Here is a 20,364-nt window from a genome sequence, read left to right as displayed (position 1 = left end):
TTATTTGCAAGTTTAAATTCACAAGTAACCAGAAATATTTAGAGCAAGCTAGGTAACTGATAAAAATCTTGGACGCTAGTAACAGTAATTTACATTGAGGAGGAAGACCCACAAAAGTGAAGCCCACAACCAAACCCCTTGAAAGAGAGTATAAACTAACCCCCCCCATTTGTAATAAGCTTATGTTAACCAGCAAGCATTTAATGCAAAACCAAGAACTAGTTCAATATAACATGTATATTGTTAGAAACCTTTTAATTCTGAATCATTATGTCATGAGATAACTTTCATTAGAAGATCAAAAGAATTTTAGATCCTTATTCAGAAACTCCTTTCTTTCTTCAGTATCCAGAACTTCAATATTGAATTTAGCCATATCACGTCTTTACACAATACTTTTACTACTGTGCTCTACTTTAACTGAAAGGCCCACAAAGGAAAACATACGGCTTTGTTGACCAATGCCCAGTGATTAACATATAGCAATTACTGTTTTCCTGAAATTGCTCTAAGTGCAAAATATTTTTCATTTTTAAGTCATACAAAAAATAAATTTAATTTATTTTGGTTAAACTCATTGCTTTCATTTGAGAGAACATTAGTAACTCAAAGCCATATATTCATGGGATCTTCACAGATACACCCCCAGGATGGAGAATATGCCAGTTTCATATGCCAAATACGGACAGAGCTGATGAGTATAAAAGATAAAAATTCAGGGCCCTTCAGTTTTCAGCATAGCTTTTTGTTTGTTTGTTTTAAATTGCTATATAGCAGGAGCAGCAGCATCCAGCACGTCTGGCACAAAACAGAAATGTCAGCCAGAACTTCAGAAGCAAGGGAGTTGTAGTGCAGTGGGAGTAATTTATCCTCACAGGCCCCCTTGCCAATGACAGTAACACACAGCATCAACAAAGAGTATTTGCAAAGTCAAAATCTTGCATTTAAACAATGCTTTGTCTTCCAGAGTGTCATTTCTGTTTCTGAAAAAAGGCAGAAGTATTGATTATACTTAAAAATGACTACAGATATAGATTCCCTACATAGGAGAACCAGACAGCTGAGTGACTGTACTATCAGTTTAGAAAAATGTAGGCATGAAAGCTAATAAACTGATGGATCAACAACTAAAAGTATTCTGTAGCCTATAAATTAACTGACAAGAAATGAGAAAGTTTTCACTTTCTTGAGTTTAATGATTTCAAGTCAGTATTACAGACAATGAGTCTGTGGAATAACTAATTCCACTTATTTTAAGAAGTGTTTCACAGTATCTGACAAAACTAAAGTAATCGTCTGTGATGGACAAATTAATCTGATATATTTCCACTGCACCGCTCGGACTGAAATCAGTTAAAGAACGCAAAACTGGGAAAAAGCCCACAAGATATTAAAACACAAATAAGATAATAATAGCACAACTCATCTTTCAAACTTATGACATGTTTTCCCCAGCATTATTGGGAAGAAGCATATTTCTTATGAGAAATGCACCACCACCCCCCCAGTAACAAAAAATCAAGGCTGTAATTCCCTTATAAATTGTATGAAACCCACTCAAAACAACAAGACGTACATACCACTAAGGATCTCATTGCTGCTGTCCCAAAAATCTGCCGATTTGGATGGTCTGTGGTAAAATTCATCCCTATTAGCTGCTAGAATAAGCCTGTAGAACACAAGAGCAAAAAGATACTCTTACAAACAGGAACTTCACAGTACAGACAGGAACAGAATCCAATCTTGCCACAGCATTATCTCATTTTAAGTATGAAACCATTCTTTATCCTCCCATCTCACTTTTATCACTCAGCGTAAAGGTCAAATGACATCTGACAACAGCCTTCTCTCTCATTGTCTTGAGACATTCAGCAAGTCTATCTTGTTGTGTAAATCAGGCAGCTATTATTTTCAAGGAATAATACTTGCAATGCAAGAGACTGAATTAAGATCGCATAAGCAATCTTAAGATTCCTCAGCATCTGAAGTTACAGCTTAATTAAAGAAAATTAAAGGTAACCCACAGATTTATAGGTAACTTTATCAAAAAAATCTGAAGCATGAGAGTATGTTTTTACTGAATCACTACTTAGGATCATGTAGTCACACTATTTTTTTAATCTAACTTCAACACCTAAAGCTCTGTTTATGTGGTTCAAAGATACAAGTCACATGCTTTTGTCTATAAGTACCCAGAACAGAGATAAATTTGTGATAGTCTCAAAGGTCCAGCCCCACTGAAATTCATTTGAAGAAAGGACAGCATGCTCAAGGATGCAGAGAAGTAAAGGGAAAAGGCATGGGGTTTTGTAACAATCAAGAGGTATTTTGGTGGGGCTTTTTCCCCTGTTTTTTGTTGTTTGTGGGATTTTTTTGCATGTGTAGTTGCTTGCATAATCTCAATTCTACCAGAACAGTAGGACAAAATAATTGAATCGTTACTGTGAGTCAGCCCTTACAGCAGAGAAACTACAGGAAGCCCTGGAGGCTACACAATCAGGAGGTAGGAAAAAGTTACGAAAATAATATGCAATTGAAAAACACTGCTGGATGAAATCCGTTATTTAAACACATCACTCCACAAGACCAAGTGCTGTCCTGACAAAAAGCATGCTGCAGCTCTTCACATGCCATTTAAGATTTGATAATTTTAGAAAACAAACAGGTATTAAAAAATGCCAGACATTATTAGGAAACAGCAGTGACAGAAAATTCTGCTAGCTATGCCTGGTTCCTTCTGCTCTGTACTTTGATAATTATCATAAATGGCACCTGCAGACTTGAAAGACCCAAGTTCAACATGATATTTAAGAAGCAGGGGACATACAAGATAGGACAGGTCTTCCTCAAAAGTTCCAGGCATGCCAGCAATGCAGATCAGTCAAATTCAATGATAACACCAGTTCAAGCCAGTCAGGCTGTGAATGTAAAGCAGGTAAGATTTAAAGAGTCAGTACAGCCAGACAGCTTCAGAGGAATTTAGAACAGTCTCACCTCTTTGAAAAGCAAAAACTATTTCTCTGTCCATTTCATCCAGCAGAAGTTATTAAAACAAAGCAACTTATTTGGTGTACTCCCTTACAGATCACACAAATACCTTACTGAATGTATGCTACAGTCATTTCATTAGCAGTGTTAGTACTGGAACACTAGAAAGAAAAGTCTAGGCTAATCTGACTGTGCACATCCATCTTTTGAAAGTGAGAAAATTAACATTTTCTGTTACTCAAAAGCAATGGAAGACAGCATCAGCAACTAAATGTAATGACTTATTGCAACATCAGATAGGCACAAGGTATCTATCAATAAAAGCTTGAGTTAGAAGTGTTACTGGGTTTCTATGCTGAGAATCAGCATTCAGACACTGCCATTTTCAAACCTGTAGATGAGCTTTCATTTGATGCTGCTCTTCCAGTCTTTTTTCAATCATTTTTAAAATTAAAAAAAAAAAAAAAAAAAAAGTGTTTTTCATTGGCAGCACATCCTCACCTGAAAAGCAAGTAATGGATTTGGCTGATCCAAATAAAGGGCAAAAGACAACTGCAACCCTAGGCAAGCCATATGCTGGAGACTCAGGGCAACAGGTGACTGCAGACACACTTGCACACAACTCCACCACACCATACTGTGATCCAACAGCTATAACTTCCAAAGTCCTGCTCATTATTACCCATAACATGACTTGCCTTTATTTCAATTGCAAGATTACAAGTGTTCGCCGTTCTCTCCAGCTATGTTGCTTAATATTTAATTTTAATGAAATGCCATCTTTCAGAAACCTGCGGATTTTCTTAACCAGTTTCCTACAACCTCAGTACCTTCTTCACTGTCAGTTCCTCCTACCAGCCCAGCCACATGTCAATTACATTTACACAGCAGAAGCCAAGTTTGCTACTGTAAACTGAAGTTAGACAATACAATTTTCTTTCTAAATTTTAAGCCACAAAATGCAAGAATTGGTTCCAATGAAATCTCATTACTTTACTCATCATTCAAATGTACTGACATTTTCTGCAGGCTTCTGGACTTCCCTGCAAATTCACCTCTTCGTTAAAACATGATCATGAGGTACCAGTTGCACATTAGAAATACTACAGATAAAAGAATTATAATCAGCTATAGAGAAAATAAAAAAGGCTAACACTTCAATGGCATCCTTTCTGCAAGGAAGGTGCTTAGTATTTTGCCCAACAAAGATAGCATTTGTTGGAAAGCACAGCATAGATATGTTTTTATCTTTTCAATGCCAAATAATCATAATATCATTCCTTTCTGACTTGCATTATTTCTCTTCTTCTAGCTGATTCTAGTCTTCGACCTATAGGCTTTCAGCTGGTTTACCCAATGTCATTTTTCTTGAATATCCTCCATTTACAGCATGCATCCTCCTTTTACAGGTCGCTATTTAAATTAACATCTCTACTGTTAAAAAATAATTTGGCTGAAGTGCATTTCTCATTTCCTGAAGCTCCAATTACATTTTGCCTTCAATAATTCTTGACATGAAACCACGGTTTGTTTATAATATCTAAATACTAAAAATAAGCCAAGTCTTTCTGGTGTGATTAAATATTCCCCATCTCAAGTTTAATCCACAGACTCCTAAATTTAGCAGAAGGCTAGTATTCAGGATCGCTACAATCAAAACATCTTCATTTTGTCTTTTATGAAACAATCATACTGAAAAGGAGCAATGTTAAGTGACCCTCATCATCTAATAAATTGCAAAAAGCCTATTCAGCTATTTTTATAGCTGAAATATTTCAACTGTATTAGGTTTTACATATTAAGATTTATTTTAATGTTGAGGCAGAGATGAAAACATGAGAAATCATTCCATTAAAGCAATTTCCTACAATGTAATTCAGTTCCATAAAAAAAGACTGTGCGATTATAGCTCTGAAGCTTGAAACATGTATTTATTTGTAAGACGCACACAGTATAGTTCAGAAAGATGTAAAGGCAGCATGTTACCTTTGACAATAATAATGGACTACCGTAAAGCTTTTGTTACACTGCACTAAACTTTACTACAAATAGGCCTGTAGAGAGGACACCGAGGAAAAAGGATAGAACAGCAAGTTGCAAGGATACAGGAAGATAGATTCATTAGTGTATCACAAAAGTGAACTGTAAGCTTTTTGCTTAATTAGGTGCTCATGAAAATTGGCCAATGTACTGCTCTAGAAACCAAAGTCTACCTGGATGGAAAATTCTCTTAAGTGTTATGGAAAACATGTTTTAATTTGAAAAAGTTTATTGGCTACAAGAAAATGGCCAATGACATGCAGTTTGTCTTTTCAAGTTGTTATGCCTTTTCTAGACACTTTATTTTAGTTAGAGATGCAAAGTAGATGACAGTAAGAAGAGTTAATTGTAGATGTCTCTTAACATGGACAGACAAATTAGTATGTCTGCAGGTACGGGAATCCCCTTTTGGATGGGAAAACTGTTCCAAGACCTCACCAGGAAATAAACAGCTATACCACAGTGTAACACACATGAGTTGTCAGGAAAAATTATGTTTAGCAAGGGACCAGTATAGAGAGGTCTAACTTGGTCTAATGGCTATAATACTGTTCAGAGACTTAGGAGGGCTGGGTACCATTCCCAACTGATACTCAGACCTACGTCCTTCAGAAATCTGAGGCAAAAGTGAAAAAAATGTCAAGAACAATTTAAGAAGAAAGAACTTCAACATTTTTCCAAATAAAGAAAAGCAGAAAGATTTAATTCTGGTGTATTAAGGAAAAAAAGGGGACTAAAGTTATGCATCTGATGTTAAAATCTGACACCAAGAACAGTATGGCCTGGCACTTACCACTGAAACAGATGGCTCAGAGTAATTTATCTCGGAGGAAGAGAGCAAGACGTTGCTTAACAAAAGGTACTAACTTAAATACAATTAAATATTCCTGAATCTGGGCCAAAACATCTCAAAAGCATTTTCCTATTTTGACACTGATAGCAAGTTGTCTTCTGCTATTAATCAATAATTTCAATCTTGATGCAATTTTTTTATAGCAAGCAAACTACCGTAAGTTTTACTTTTAAGTATTGATCATGCCAGAAAGTTCCCTTGGCAAGCAACTACAGTTTACATCCAAAGGATTTTCCCAAGAGGCATTGAACTGATGAATTTGTCTTTTGCTAACTAGCCATACAAAGAAAGTCAGACCAAATAAATGGATATATTAATTCAGCACCAGTCACATCATAAACAAAACCCCTTTTTAGACAGATTCAAGATGCAGAAAGGAATGCACTCTATGAACAATTGAAGTTCCGCTTCTCTTTTCCTTTCTTTCTATAGAATGGCATCTGCTTCTCAATACAAAAAGGCAGAAAAACAAGTCAATGAAAGGTACAAGGATTTACTGAGCATACCAACTCTGACGCTTTCTGGATGAATACCAATACTTGTACCCCACAAAGTAATATGAAACCTAAACAGTATGTAGAAATACAGAAAGCAACAGAACTCCACAGTCATCTTACTGGCCTGAAGTGCTATCTTTCTATTACCTACTGAACGTACTTAAAGATACTGCTGTTGCATATGAACTTGTAAAATTAAGGGCTGTAATGGGAGAGAATATTATTACAGGAAGTTTAATGTTTGGGAAACTCGCTGTATGACATCAACATGTCCAGTAAAACTTACCTAAAAGCATGGATGCTTATTTTGTCTTAAGCTTTTGGATAAATATTCCATACACATGATTATTAGTTTATTACCTAAAATTTTATTTGCAAGCAGATTTTTGGGAGGGGAAAGGCTAGGACACTTACTAGAAGTTCTCTTCTGCAGTTCACAGCACTACTTGTTTTACATTGATATAGTATAATCAGTTTGAAAGCAGTGAGATTTGATTTCCAGCATTTTCTGAAATTGTAAGTACTTAATTTTAGGACAAACAGCAACTGAGGATCTTTAAGTACACCTTGTCCCAAAAGTAAACTGCTAGGCATAAATAACTGTGAGGATATCTTGACCTCATCTATCCATATTTTAAAAAGCAACTGCACCTATTCATAAGCTAGCTAGTTCTATCAAAAACACAGTGGAAGAGCGAGTAGTGGTAGCCATAATGTAACATGGAACAGAGCAGTGAACTACACAGTGAACAAGAAGGTACTGTCCTTGGGAGGAAACATGACAAAGTGGTAATTCAAAGTTAACCAGAAGCTACATAAGCAGTTAAATTCAGTAGTAGTACCTTCTAGATTTATAGTGTGCTGCTCCCTTGGCTTGCAAGACTGGACCAGCACATATTAACAGAGGAGAAATTAATACACAGAGTGGTTAATAACTGCAATACTTCTGCTCAACTGTCTGCCCATTACTTTCCAGGCTAAATTCAAATTGTTAGTTTAAAACTGAAAGCCCTACTGAAAGAAAGGTACAGCTACAGCTGTGATGCTCTAACAAACACAGTTCCCCTTAGTTTAAGTCATAAAGTAGAAGACAGGACTTTCAAACTCTGGATTACAGTATTTGAAGGATTTAACCTACACCACATGATAGATCACCAGCAAAAGGTCCATGATCACAAAGCCCAAGTCTTTTGACAGTCTAAAAACAAAGGGTTCTCAAAAGGTTACAGGAAGTCCTCCAATAGGGAAAGTCATGAAGTTAAACATTACAAAAGCATAATTGAACACGTAATACTGACTTGAGCTTGTAATTCAAACATTGGCTACAAAAAGAAATTGTGTAAAAAAAAATGATAGAAACAAGTCTGTTTTAACTAGAACCATCTTTACCTGTATGCATTCTTTGAAACTGGTCGGGGGTCAAATTTGAATAGAAGGATGCACATTGAAGAATTGATGTTTAAATCTTGCTTCTTCCACAAAGGCTCAGTGCAAGGTCATTCTGTAATAGCCTACAAAGTAAATAAAGATTATCTATTATACTGGAAATTATAAAAAGATAACCTTGCTTCTATGCTGAAGCTTAAAGATTGCAATGTTCTCACTAATAGCTCACAGTAAAAATAAATAAATAAAACAGGACTTCCTAAATAGATTTGTTTCAGTGAATGGTTTACTACCAAAATTCTTATGGAAGTTGTTTCAAAGTTATGTTTGGCTAATTTAGATTTTTAGGAAAGAAACAAGCATCAGGAAAATACTGACAAAGTCTAGAGTGCTAGCAATACATGAAAGAAAGACCATTATGTAATTTTCTGCTCATTCCCAATAAACTACCACTACCTTTTTTTCTGCTGTCTTAAGTAAGGCAAAATGCTTCTGTTAGAATAAAAGGAGAAAATAAGACTGAAACTGTTGCAGAAGCTGGAAAAAGCCTGATCAAAGACACTCCCAAAGCTGTAAATAAAGTATACTTTAGGCCAAGCTATTATTAAAGTCCAAGAAAAAGTATTATTATTTACCATTGGGAAAAACATCAGGTACAAACAAAAATATACTGGATCAGAGTGTACCTTTTGATGAATAATTTCCAGCACTTGTGGTATGTTTAAAATTCTGGCCATGCTCAGTTGGCATGACAAATGTGCTTTCTATTTCAAAACCATGTAACCGCTTTCAAATACTTTGTGTTGCCCCAATGAAAATGTTTCTGGTAATAAAACTGCAGCCTGATCTTTACTTTTTGTGGCTGCTAAAACAATTATCAGAATGTTACTAACCAACTACACATAGCTGTTTTACTGCTACTGAGAGCATTTCCCATGCAAGAGTTTTCAAGGTGGTCAAAGAAGAGAGGGGGACAGGCATAATTCGACACCACAACTCTAAAGCCATCTGAGCAACCCAGCGACTAAAGCAACTTCTGTACAAAAAGTAGGATTTTTAACCATACTTCCAGATATGCAGAAAGTGTCTCTCTTGTTCTTTAATTTTCACATAATTTACTTTAAGAGGTATCAGGAAATGGATGATCTTGACTACATTTCATATTACCAGAAGCAGAGCTGCAAGTGCAGCGTTTATACATATTTTTTTAATTAACAGCTTGCCAGTAGCTGCTTGGCTCCTGTTAAGTCACAGTTCAGCACTACGGCCAGCCTGCTGTTGCTGTCATGGCATGGCAAGTTCAGTCTCGCAATCTAACGTTCTGCAAAGAGACTCTTCTGCTGCAGGAAATGAAGTAACTCAAAAAGAGGTGCAACACTCCCAACACGCTTGCCAAGACACGCAAGAAAATCAGTTGAAAGTAGTGTGTGTGTGTGTACATATCTCTATCTCACAAAGTATTTTAAATTCTGTTCTGTGACAAAAGGAATTTTCCTCCCAAGATGACTTCATAGTCCACTAGCCAAGAGCAGCAATAGCCTAGCTATCCCAACTATTTTCTGTTTAACAGGTTACAGAATAAGGCATTAGAGAAAATGGAATTAAATCACACCATAGGCTTTCTTCGCCTCTACCAAGTCAATCCCAAAATAACTGGTTTAGAAAGTAATCATAAATTGAAGAAGCAGACTTGGAATTTTGGATAACCGATTTATTAGTCAGTTACTTAAAGAGATCCGTAGCCAGCTTTATTTAGAAAATCTAATCAGTTTTAAGAAGGTGTTATCACCCTTCTAAGACTCCTATCACTGAATTTTCAATAGACTGCAATCATACTGGACTCGTACAACCAAACTACCAGTTCTGGAAGACTTGGATTTTCTACATACAGATCTTGTTAGCTTTTCACAAAACTCGGGATCTTGTACCCCAGCTGCTTTCTGTCACTAAGCATAAATAACACTGACCTGTTCACACCTTCTACTCCAACTCTTAAAAAGAAACTGAAGCAAACCAAAATTACAGTCACAGTTCAAATCACAGAGCACAGATTTCCTAGAGCAACATACAGCTTATGAACTAGCGCACAGTGCCATTTCCAGAGAATACAATTAAAACATAACACAATTCTAGGTATTTCTGAAGCCTTTTATACTTATTTTTTTACTTTAAAATTTCTGATACTGTCCAGATATCCATTGCATATCTATATGCCATACCCTACCCCAGTTTCTTTATTCAGAATACCATTTCTTCTACCAGAAGGCATTTAAATTGCAGATCCAGATCTTCCTATTCATGATTTCTTCTCTGGAACCTTACATTGTTCTTTATTCTGCACCAGCTACCCTTCTTTTAAACTTATCTTCTCTCAGTCCAGAATCTTCTTGTCTTCCTTGACTTGTCCTTCCCTCACCTTCAAACCTACTCTGCCTCTAGATACTTGCTTTGTCATTGGACATTTATTTTTCTGTTTGGTAATTTTTCTGTCCCCAGAAGAACATGGAAGATGGGTTTCTTCATGACTCAGGTTCTCCAGCATGCTTACTGTGCAGCCAGAACATAGTCATGAAGGTTATTCACTTCTGCAGCACCTTACCATACAGATGTCAATCCAACCAGCCTCCTGGATGAACTACACATTGGCTAACTGTAGGAACCTGGTGTATCATCAAGTCTGGCAGATTTTCCCTGCTAGAAGACTGGGCTCCCAAATAACCTTCTCAGGGATGCACAATCCTATATAACACAAGCCTACAGCAAGGCTGGGACAATTAACAGTCACCCCTCTTTCCCAAATGATGCAAATCTCACAGTAGTTATTGTTTATGTAGCTTAGTGCATACGCTACACAGAAATCAAACAGGATACTTTTTCCCCCCCCTTCAAAAAGTGACTCTTTTTGCTGAAGTCATTACTGTCCTCTAATTAGGACAGATGAGACCTTTCAACTCCCACTCCCAACATTACAGTTAGAACATTGCAATAAATGTCAAACTAAGAACAAGGGTTTATTTTAGCTCACTGACTGCTGCTGTTCTATTCCTCAAGCAATCTCCTCAGACAGCTCCACAAGTAAATGGAAACAGCACTCTGACCTTGACAACTTGACCGAACATGAAATTGGGAGGAGGAGGAATGTCAACAAACACCTGTGCTGCACTAGGCTCAGCGCTGTGCAAGACATCCTCCTTCCTGTTCCAAGTTCTGTACATTGGGAGTTGTGCAGACAACTGCTCCCCCTCTCCCCAGCCCCCAATGTTTCAACAAGAGTTGCAGGCTGTGTTTATAATCCACACTGTAAAGATGCAAATAAATTGCTGCAACAAAAAGGAAAAGCAATGAGTTTCCTGTTAAGAGACATATTTAATATCAGAAGTTCGGAAAGCTAAACCTGGTAATAGCATTTTAAAGAGGCACTTTCACGTTAGTCACGTTTTTGAACATGCAAAGTCTAACATAGATTATTGGATCTGCTACTGCTAGTTGTGCTTCCACCAAAAAAATAAAAAAAGCAAGTTTATCACATGCTGGTGATTTCAATTATGCAGATTTCAATTTTACAGTTCAAATCTCTGGTTTATCTTATCTTTTCCTTTTCTCCCCAATCTGCAGCTTACAGGGGAAATAAACTTTTTGTCTCTGAACCAGAAAGCCACCAGAGCCAAGCATTAGCCAGTGACTTGATGCCAAAAGGATCTGAATTAGTACTGGAAAAGTCTTTGCAAAGGAAGCAGCAGCACAAGACTGATCCTAACCATGGCTCTGAGAATTCAGATTGCAAAATCTTTCTTGGAAGCCCACAAAAAAAATGGACAGATTAAGATTATCTGTCCTTTATGTTAGCAAACATTAAGAGCTTTAGTTTGTCTTTAAGACATGTACCAAAAAGCAATGTAAAAAAATAAGTCTAGACTGAGTGATTTCTTGCCTGTTTGTTGAGCAACTTGTTATAAAAATAAGATAGTGACTTGCAATTCAGTTTAATAAGCAGCTTCACTGTAGTTACAACTTTGCATATCCTACGGAAGGTAAAGGGCTACAGCTTCTACCATCAAGGATATACTACTGTCTGCCCATCAGAAATGAACTTATGTCCATAAACCACATTAAATAAAATGCATTAACAACGTGGTTCATGGAGCAAGCAATACACTAGAATAATGCTGTATACTATTGTTCACTGGTCCCTACTTCACAAAGACAGAAATATGGTAGCTTCATTCTTTTCGCCTTTTCCTCAGTGTGAGCATCAAGATTGACATTTATAAATATCAAGCCATGCTAGACTGTTTCAGAAACAACACCCATAGCTCAGAAGATATCCCCTTCAAATCTACAGTTGAGAAGTACCCATTTACAGCATCAGCATATTTATGGTAGGTAATCCTTAAAAAAAAAAATTTTTTTTTTAACAAAGTGCAAAGAAGCACACTTGCTGAAAGCAAGGATATAAAATACAATTTTAATGGGCAACTGTCACTGACTACTCTTGCTGACTATGGAGATATGGCTCCCAGTACTCATTAGTGTCCTGCCAGATAATTAAACGGATTACTCAAAAAAAACTGTTGACAATTAATCACTCATAAGACTACTATTTTAATAAACAGGTTTCTGGCTCCATTAGCTGATTTATTGAGTTCCTTTCAAATAATCAGTTCAGTCCAGCTGTTTGTGCAAAGTTACTGGTCAACATAAAGCTTACACAAAAACTGCCAGTCAGCAGGAGAATAAGTTTGTAACACTCGCCACAATTATCTACAGGGACAAGTATTCTCAACACTTCAATGGCTTTCCAGAGTCCATATTCATTATTACTGGGTACTACTGCTTTGACAGAAGTATCTTTTTGTCACCCCATCAACCCTACTTGATGTTATTATAGTTCAAGTTACATTTGTGCTTTTAGTAACTCCAACTATCAAAACAGTATTATTTATCTTGGGCTCCACCTGCCGGCCTCAAAAAAAGCATAAGTGTTTATAGGTCCTATATAGGTCCCATTTTTTTTTTTTTAATTCAGACAGAAGTGTTTAAGCCAGCTAAACCAGAGCTACCTCTTAAAATAGCAGCAATACTTAATTGGCAAAGGAAGCAACCAATGTATTTTGGTATCTTCTTCTATCAAAGCTGACATTGCATTTGCAACACCTGTTGTGGTTTTATACCCAGGCTGGATGTTAGCCTTAAAATTCTTAAATAAAAACATATTGTAAGTCAGACTCAAATTTGGATATTCTGAAATTTAAGACAATTAACAAACATTAAGAGGAGAGAAAAACTGAAAAGGGGCTGTCATAGGCATGATAGGCACATAAACATTTAATCAAAAAGTCTTTATACAGGTGTCATTCTTTCAAGCTCATATTCACATAAAAGAGGGTGCTGCAACTATGGGTATGAGAGGAGCATATTGCACAGAGCTGCCATTACAAAGCAGATGGGCTCAACTCAGCCTTCTCGTCATTCAGTGATAGTCTGCCACAGCTCAAGGGGAGAAGATGAAGATTAGGTCAGCACTGGCTTCCACACTTGCAACTTAATCCTATAGCAAGTCCAAAGCTTGATCAAAAGCTGACTTTCTAGCTCCATTTCAGCAGAAAATGTGTCTTCAGAACTATTCTTAGAGGTGCAGGAGGCAGCTTAGTTTAAAAAAAAAAAAAAAAAAGAAATTAAAATAAAAAATGGTAAGTTGTAGCACAACACATGCCTTCTGGTTTTCTTTTTTGAAGACAATACAAGCCAGAATATACATACTGTGCAACCTGACAAGGTCTGCAGAATGGGGGGAAAAAACCTCCACTCTAAGGCGGGACAGTGAAGACTTACTGCTCTCTGGATAATGAGCTTTTATAAAATCTAGTTGGATTATTCCCAGTCATCAAGACAACAGTTACCAAGGATTAAATGACAGCAACAATCTCCTATTTCTGTAATATGTTTCTAGTTTGGTAATTTACACCAAATACACACAAACCAGCTTGACAAGAATTACAAACATCATGTAATTAAGCGTTCTGCTCCAAACAGCACTGCTGATTCGGAAATGACATTAAAGTAACTAACATTCTTATTCTGTGCTACTGTACTCTGCTAGACAGTACAGTGTGTTGTTTTGCTCATTTTAACGATCTGTTAAAAGCCTGAGTGGATACATGCCAGCATAAGGTAGCATTTAGAGGGACTATCGAGAGACCAAAGCATGATAGATTGTGTATGTTCTTTTCATAGGGTTCTACCATCATTTGGTTGATTAGAAGCAATCAGTTCACAATTTGGCATAAAACCATTTTACCCTTAAGAACTCCCAGTAGCAGCCTTTGAAAAATGAAGCCATTTGTTATGTATTTTGTTTTCACAAATGAAGCATCATAAATAACATCTGTCAGTTCCCACAGTGATCTCAATTGCTTCTCAAATGATCCAAAACTGTTGTTTAGGTGCCATCTAAGAGACAGCTAAAGATCATCAGTCACTGGATTCTGATAGTTTTATGTACCACAACAATAACTCGTGGTCAGCAGTCTAAAACTATTTTACTGCTTCTTTTTAATTTTTCCAAAGGAAACTGAGCACTACACTCCTCAAATGCCCATAAAAGAATAAAATTGGATGCATTTTCTTTCAATAGTGGAATGATTTTTTTTTTATATATATATATAAACTGAACTTGAAAATCATGGAAAATAAGAGATGCTTGATTCGTTTTTAAAAGTAATCTACTTTTTTTTTTCTCCACTTAAAAGCATCTCGCAGTTGTATTTCTTAAAGCCTTTTAGTGGCTTGCTTTTGCACTTCCCTCGTGTAGCACGTGCTCCTGCGTAGTAATACTAATCATTAAAGATAAAGATGAGGTGGAATAGATGGATCCACAATCTGATGCCTTTCAGGCTGCTCTGTATAGACAATTAGTAACTAACCTAGGATTTGTAACCCTACCAAGGCAAAGGGTCAGTCTTCACTGCAAGAGACAGCAATGCAAGATAGAACACTTATGAAAACACAGAAAGTAACATAAGGTGCATGCTGTTCCCAAGTTTAACGAGTTAATTTTATTTTCAGCTCCTCAATTTCTCTCTCTGGCATCTTACTAGATTACATCCACTGTACAGCTCCCAAGAGAAAAAAAAAGGCCAGTAAACATCACATTTCACCACACTGTATTTTAAAAAACATTTGCCAGGCATGGAATAAGACAGCCTTTCCCCTAGTTTCTCAAGAGTGCTAGCTTCTCCTCTGCCACAGATCTGCAGACCCAGAGTCTTTTGCTAGACTTCTTCCTCTTTTTAGGCAAAGACTGTTATTTTTAGCTTTCACAATTCTTAGGTTTTCTTCAGTGAGGAACCAGTTAGGAATCCTGTTTTGGGGAAAGAAAATCTGTTTTCCACTTCTTATTCATAGGAAGTATATGTTACAAGTAACTGGAAGAAACACTTAGTGGAAGATTCATATATACTTGCTGTGTTCTTACGCGCTTCCCTAGAGATGTTCCTCTAGATGCTCCCAGAGTAATACCAGTCTATATGGACCTTTGACCTGACCCAGTATGGCTGGTCTTATATTCCTACGCTTAACTTACTGGGACAGAAGGGCTGCAATCAACACTTATGTAAGTGTGTTTTCACTCCCACTCTTCCCACCTCAGCTACAATAACTCTGCACTTACTACCTACCCTGAACAAAACTTAGAGGGGCCATGGGGTGATAGGCAGCCTACAAACTTGCAAGGAAGGGACCAAGAGAAAAACACAAACCCACAGCAGTTAAGCAGACAAAAGAAGTCCTGCAAGTTATCCTTATGTAAGAAAAAAACACATTCATTTCTTTCAAAATAGCAGATACAAAATGAACATTGCAACACAAGAAGAGCTTCAAAGCTTTTTGCTTTGAGTTCAAATAATCTTTCTAGGAGACATAAGGCAAGGACAACAGAATTTTGTTAGTTCTGCTGTTAACAAAGTTATTTATTTAATTGTAATTTTAATATGCTCTTTAAAAAAGCATCCCCATAAAAGTAATTTGGCTGATCATTATCAGCATTCAGCAGGTTCACTTAGAATTGCTCTCACAAGAGCAACACCACTGTCTAGGCCTACCTACTTTACTGCAGGTATGTTATATGTCTGGTTGTGTCCACTTTCAAGAATATAGTTGCTATGATGGTAAACATCCTATTACTGAGTCTGGAACAAGTGTAAGTAGTTAACAAGAGAGGTGCATAACTGCACTGAAGCATTGCCAAACATACCAAAACAATTACTGTGAAAAATACCAGCCCACCCTTCAGCCACTTCATTTAAAATATTAACTAATTACAATGAAAATAGATAGCAAGTTGGCTTCAGTTAGAGCCGAGATACTTGAATCACTGTATAGCCAGGATCAATTCGGTCAAACTGCTCCTCAGAACTGTGGAAAGTCTGAAAACAACTCAACTAAAAAAATTATCGAATTCAACTTAAAAAAAAATAAATCAAGTTTCTGTATATTTTGACTTCTAAAACCAGTACAATACACAGCGGAGAGTGAGCTAGTAATCAAGTGCACTTCAGAGCAGCATGTGCCCTGTTGACCTCATGTAATCACAAAAGAAATCTCTCAACCCCCCCCAGTGTTTTCAATACCTACAAACTGAAACATCAGTAGTTTTCAGTGCCTTTCTGTGACTATTTCTTGACAAACCGCCATCAAAGGGTCACCATACGTTAAAAAAATTACTTTATCAAACTGTTGCATGCGACACAAGCACCAACCAGCCGCCACCAGCGCAAGAACGATATGCCATCACACAACCAAAGAACAAGCGTTGGTTGACACTTTAGAACAGCCCCGTAGCTGCCATCGGATAAATTTAGGACAAGAAGTTTCTTCAGCGAGAGGCGCTCAGGACCTTCCCGCCACTCGCTGTGAGGGGAGGCGGTCACCGCTGCCGCGGAGCGCCGGGGCCCTGGCGCTCGGCCGGGAGGGGCCCGCCGCCCCCTGAAGCGCACACAGCCCCCCACCCCTCAAACCAGGAGCCCGTTAGCTCCCAGCCAGGCTGCGCCGGGGGCTGGGGCTCCCCACTCCTGACAGGTGAAGCGACTCAAAGCCATTTCTGAGGCTGGCCCCCGCCCTTCCCACCCAAGCGCGAACCGGGAGGGGCGCCGGCCCGAGGTGACTCCGCCAGGACCGAGCGGGAGAAGAAGGGGTCCGAGGGGTCCGGGCTGTCCGACCCCCCCAGCCCCCTCCGAGGGAAGAGCTCCGCACTCACCCAGCGCGGACACCAGCCCGTCCCCACCGCACCGCTTCCGCGAGAGCAGCCAGTTCAAAACAACGCCCGCCCTTATTGGCTGCGAGCTCCCCGCCCTCCGGCGCGCTATTGGGAGACGGATCCCCAGCCTCTTCTCCTCAAGCTGTCATTGGCTGGCTCGCACACAGGTGCCCGGTGGGCACCGCCCCCTCCCAGTCCCGTCGTCCCCGCCCCGGGCGTCATGAGAGGAGCCGTGGCCTCCTGCTCCTCGCCCGGCCCTGCGGCTTGAGGAGGACTCTGGCCGTGGGGTGTTTCGAGAGGAGGCGGTACAGGGTGCTCGAGGCACGTCACCTTCAACACAGCCCGGTACCCACGTCCGCCATAGCGCATTGAAGAAGTCATCTGTGGTATTGCGTGGTACATGGGCTGCTTCTTGGCCGCCTCAGCCTGTTTCCAGTATATTTTGTTTCAAGGTATGAAATAATAACGTCAAAGGCCTGATGTGAGCTTCAAAGGGCTCGTAACTCTGAGGACTGATACCCCCAGGACCGGGTTGCTGACAGTCTCAGTGAGTTTGGATGTAACTACTTACCCACTTCCAGAATGAGGTCACTGTGTGGGACACATGTTAACGTGACTACCTTCAGGGGAGACTCCGCTGACAGAAAGACCCCAAAGTCATTGAGCCCTGAGCTTGCAATGGTATAAATTCAGGCCAGGACAGCTTTCCTGAGGATTGAGGAAAACACAAGTGACAAAGTCAAATTTGCTTTCAGCTATTAAGCACAGCATGATCAGAACTGATAATTAAACCTTTAGTAATTTTACTTAGATCTGCAGGTTTAGGCTGGGATTGGATCTGTGCCACCTTTTTGTCCTTTCATACCGAAATACTAACTTGTGGGTTTTTCAAATAAGATTTAAAACTTTATTTCTGATTTTTTTCACAGGTGGCAATAGAGGGTTTCAGTGGAGCCTGTAAATTAAAAATGTTTTATGGTGAAGCCTCTAAGGGGAGACCACAAAAGCTTTGACTGCTCTTCTAGGTTCTAACACTGATAAACACAGTACACATAAGATACAGAACACTAATGAAAAGAACTCCCAGGGGTATATGAGTGTGTAATGTGGCTTGCGAGGCAAAACCTTTCATCCTGGATGCAGAAAACCTGAAGTCAATTGTTAGCTTTACCACTGGTCTGGCATATGACATTGAGCAAGTTCATCTCAATACTTTCTTTCTCCATCAACAACAACGGGGTGATAGCATTGACCTTTGCAAGGTCTTTTGAGATCTACTGATGAAAACTGCTGGGTGAGTATATTATCACCGTTATTTGTACTATTGCTTTTGAAACACAATAATAGATTGTAGTTATTACCTACATATATCAACCTTGATACATATAAACCTAAAATATATTTATGTTTTCAGGTATAGAGTTATTTAAAACAGTTATCTGATTAATAAGTAGACAAATTATACAAATCTCTTCATCTCCATTACGTTAAAATTGGTAAAATGCAAGCACATTAAATATAATTTGTTCTTTGCTGTCACTCTGTTTCTCAAAGTATAGACTCATCACTGTGACCAAAGATTATTTAGCTTCTATGCTTGATGCCCATTAAAAATCTTCAGATGATAGGTCTGCATACCTTCAGCAGGACCTAACGTCCGTGGGAAGAAGAAAAGGAAAACTGTCCATAGGCCTAAAACTTAATGGTGTTAGTTTTTACTAATTTTTAATTTTTTCATTCTTTTTAATACGTATGGGAAGTTAGAATAACTTCAGAGTAATTTAAAAAATATTTTTTAGGAGGCTTCACAAAAACATCCGCTCCAAGGATTCGTGAATACTGGATTTGGTGGCCATTCAGACTCTTCCTCCTATTTCTTGTGTCTACCTTTTGTTCTGCCTATACCAGCTCAGTTATTGTTGTCCCTTTTAGACCCTGCCCTAAGAGATCTGTGCATAGCTCCCATTGTTTTTCAAACTCGAATAGTCTGATCTCAAGTAGGCAGTGATTCTGTATCCACTTTAAGTATCTTTAACGAAGAGAGTGGTACTGGCTGTCAGCGCAGAACCTCTATCGGAGAAAGCTAAAACCCAAGCAGCTTAGTGAAAAACTCGTAGAATTATTCTCCTGAGTTAGTCTGAAAAACTAAAAGAGAAATAGTCCTGACATTTATTTAAAAACTTTGTTCTATCTTTTAAGTGCTGGAATGCGTGTTGTTTGGAATGCATAAAGCACACCTTGAATGGATTAAATATCTTTTCCCTGAGAGCTCTCAAAAAGTAGTTGCTAAAGAGGAGACATCAGTGATGCAGAGAGAGTCTTCCAGAGATCGGTTCTTGCTCTGATCCTATTTGATATCTCTATCAATTGTCTAGATGATGTAAGATCTTTACTAGTAAAATCTGTAGCTTAGTAGACTATCAGTGGATAATTCACATGACTGATTAGTTATAAAATCATCTGATGTGCCCAATTAAAACATCCCAGTCCAATAAAATGCATTTTTTAATGTCAGAAAATGTTAGCAAACACATCTGGAAATAAAGAATGCAGGGATGGAGGCTAGCTTGGCAAAAAGTACTTCAGAAAAGAATTTAGCTGTTACTATCTATAAAGGTTTCAACATGACCTCTCAGGGTAATATGGTGGTAAACTGGACTAATGTAATCCTAGAATGTATAAAATACAGAATATATAGGGGAGACAGGGGAGCGATACTGCCTTTGTCCACAGCACTAGTTACACTGGAACACTGCACCATTTCTGGCACCCACGGTTAGGGAGGAGGGGAAAAACACTAGGAATAATGCAGAGGAACGTAAAAATGATGAAGGGGATAGATAACAAGATATAAATAGGGGTGTAAGAAGCTCAACCTATTCAGCTAGTCAAAGAGAAGGCTGAGAGGTGACTCGATGGCAGCACACAAGACCACTGCAAACGGCAAAAAGGTCAAGTTAGACAAATCCACAGGGAACACGTGCCAGCATTACCTGGCTGCATTGCACCTGACGAGCCCTCTGTCACAGCACGCGTTTCAGACATTAGTTGGGCCCGGAATCTCCCCGTCTACAGCTGTGAAAAGTACGACTGAGCCTCCCCAGGAGCAGAAAGCCTTTAGCCGTACTGCAGGTCGGTGGGCTTAGCGCTGCAGGCCGCGTAGCGCGGTTTCGCCGTACCCATCCAGTGAGGTGACATAATGGTCGCTGCTGCTGCTGCTGCTGCTCCTGCCGAAAGCACATCGTCAGCGCTCCGCTCCCGCCCCGCTCTCTGCCGTGCGGGCAGCCCCGTCCCCGCTCTCGCAGCGGGAGCCACCTCTCGCCGGGCTGCGGCGGCTCCTCCCGCCG

At 38.8% G+C, this 20,364-nt stretch overlaps 1 protein-coding gene across 4 annotated transcripts in view; it reads right to left on the bottom strand.

Moving 5' to 3' along the window:
- TANGO2 (transport and golgi organization 2 homolog (Drosophila)) overlaps positions 1 to 17,064 on the bottom strand; it is a 40,136-nt gene extending 23,072 nt beyond the window's left edge. For all 4 annotated transcript variants that reach the window (XR_775277.1, XM_010581677.1, XM_010581679.1 and 1 more), the window contains exons 1-3: positions 17,018 to 17,064; positions 7,768 to 7,889; positions 1,581 to 1,669 (exon numbers count right to left, since the gene is read on the bottom strand). Coding sequence is in view for 3 of the 4 variants with exons in the window: in XM_010581677.1 (XP_010579979.1) it covers positions 1,581 to 1,669; positions 7,768 to 7,823 (145 nt within the window). In the remaining variant the exon portion in view is untranslated. The remainder of the gene's footprint in view (positions 1 to 1,580; positions 1,670 to 7,767; positions 7,890 to 17,017) is intronic.
- Between the last annotated feature and the right edge of the window lie 3,300 nt (positions 17,065 to 20,364).

This window comes from Haliaeetus leucocephalus, unplaced genomic scaffold (genome assembly GCF_000737465.1).
Source record: "Haliaeetus leucocephalus isolate CR32 unplaced genomic scaffold, Haliaeetus_leucocephalus-4.0 Scaffold802, whole genome shotgun sequence".
NCBI classification, from domain to species: Eukaryota; Metazoa; Chordata; class Aves; order Accipitriformes; family Accipitridae; genus Haliaeetus; species Haliaeetus leucocephalus.
The sequence above is the reverse complement of the archived record's forward strand: the minus strand, read 5'-3'. Positions and strand labels throughout refer to the sequence as shown.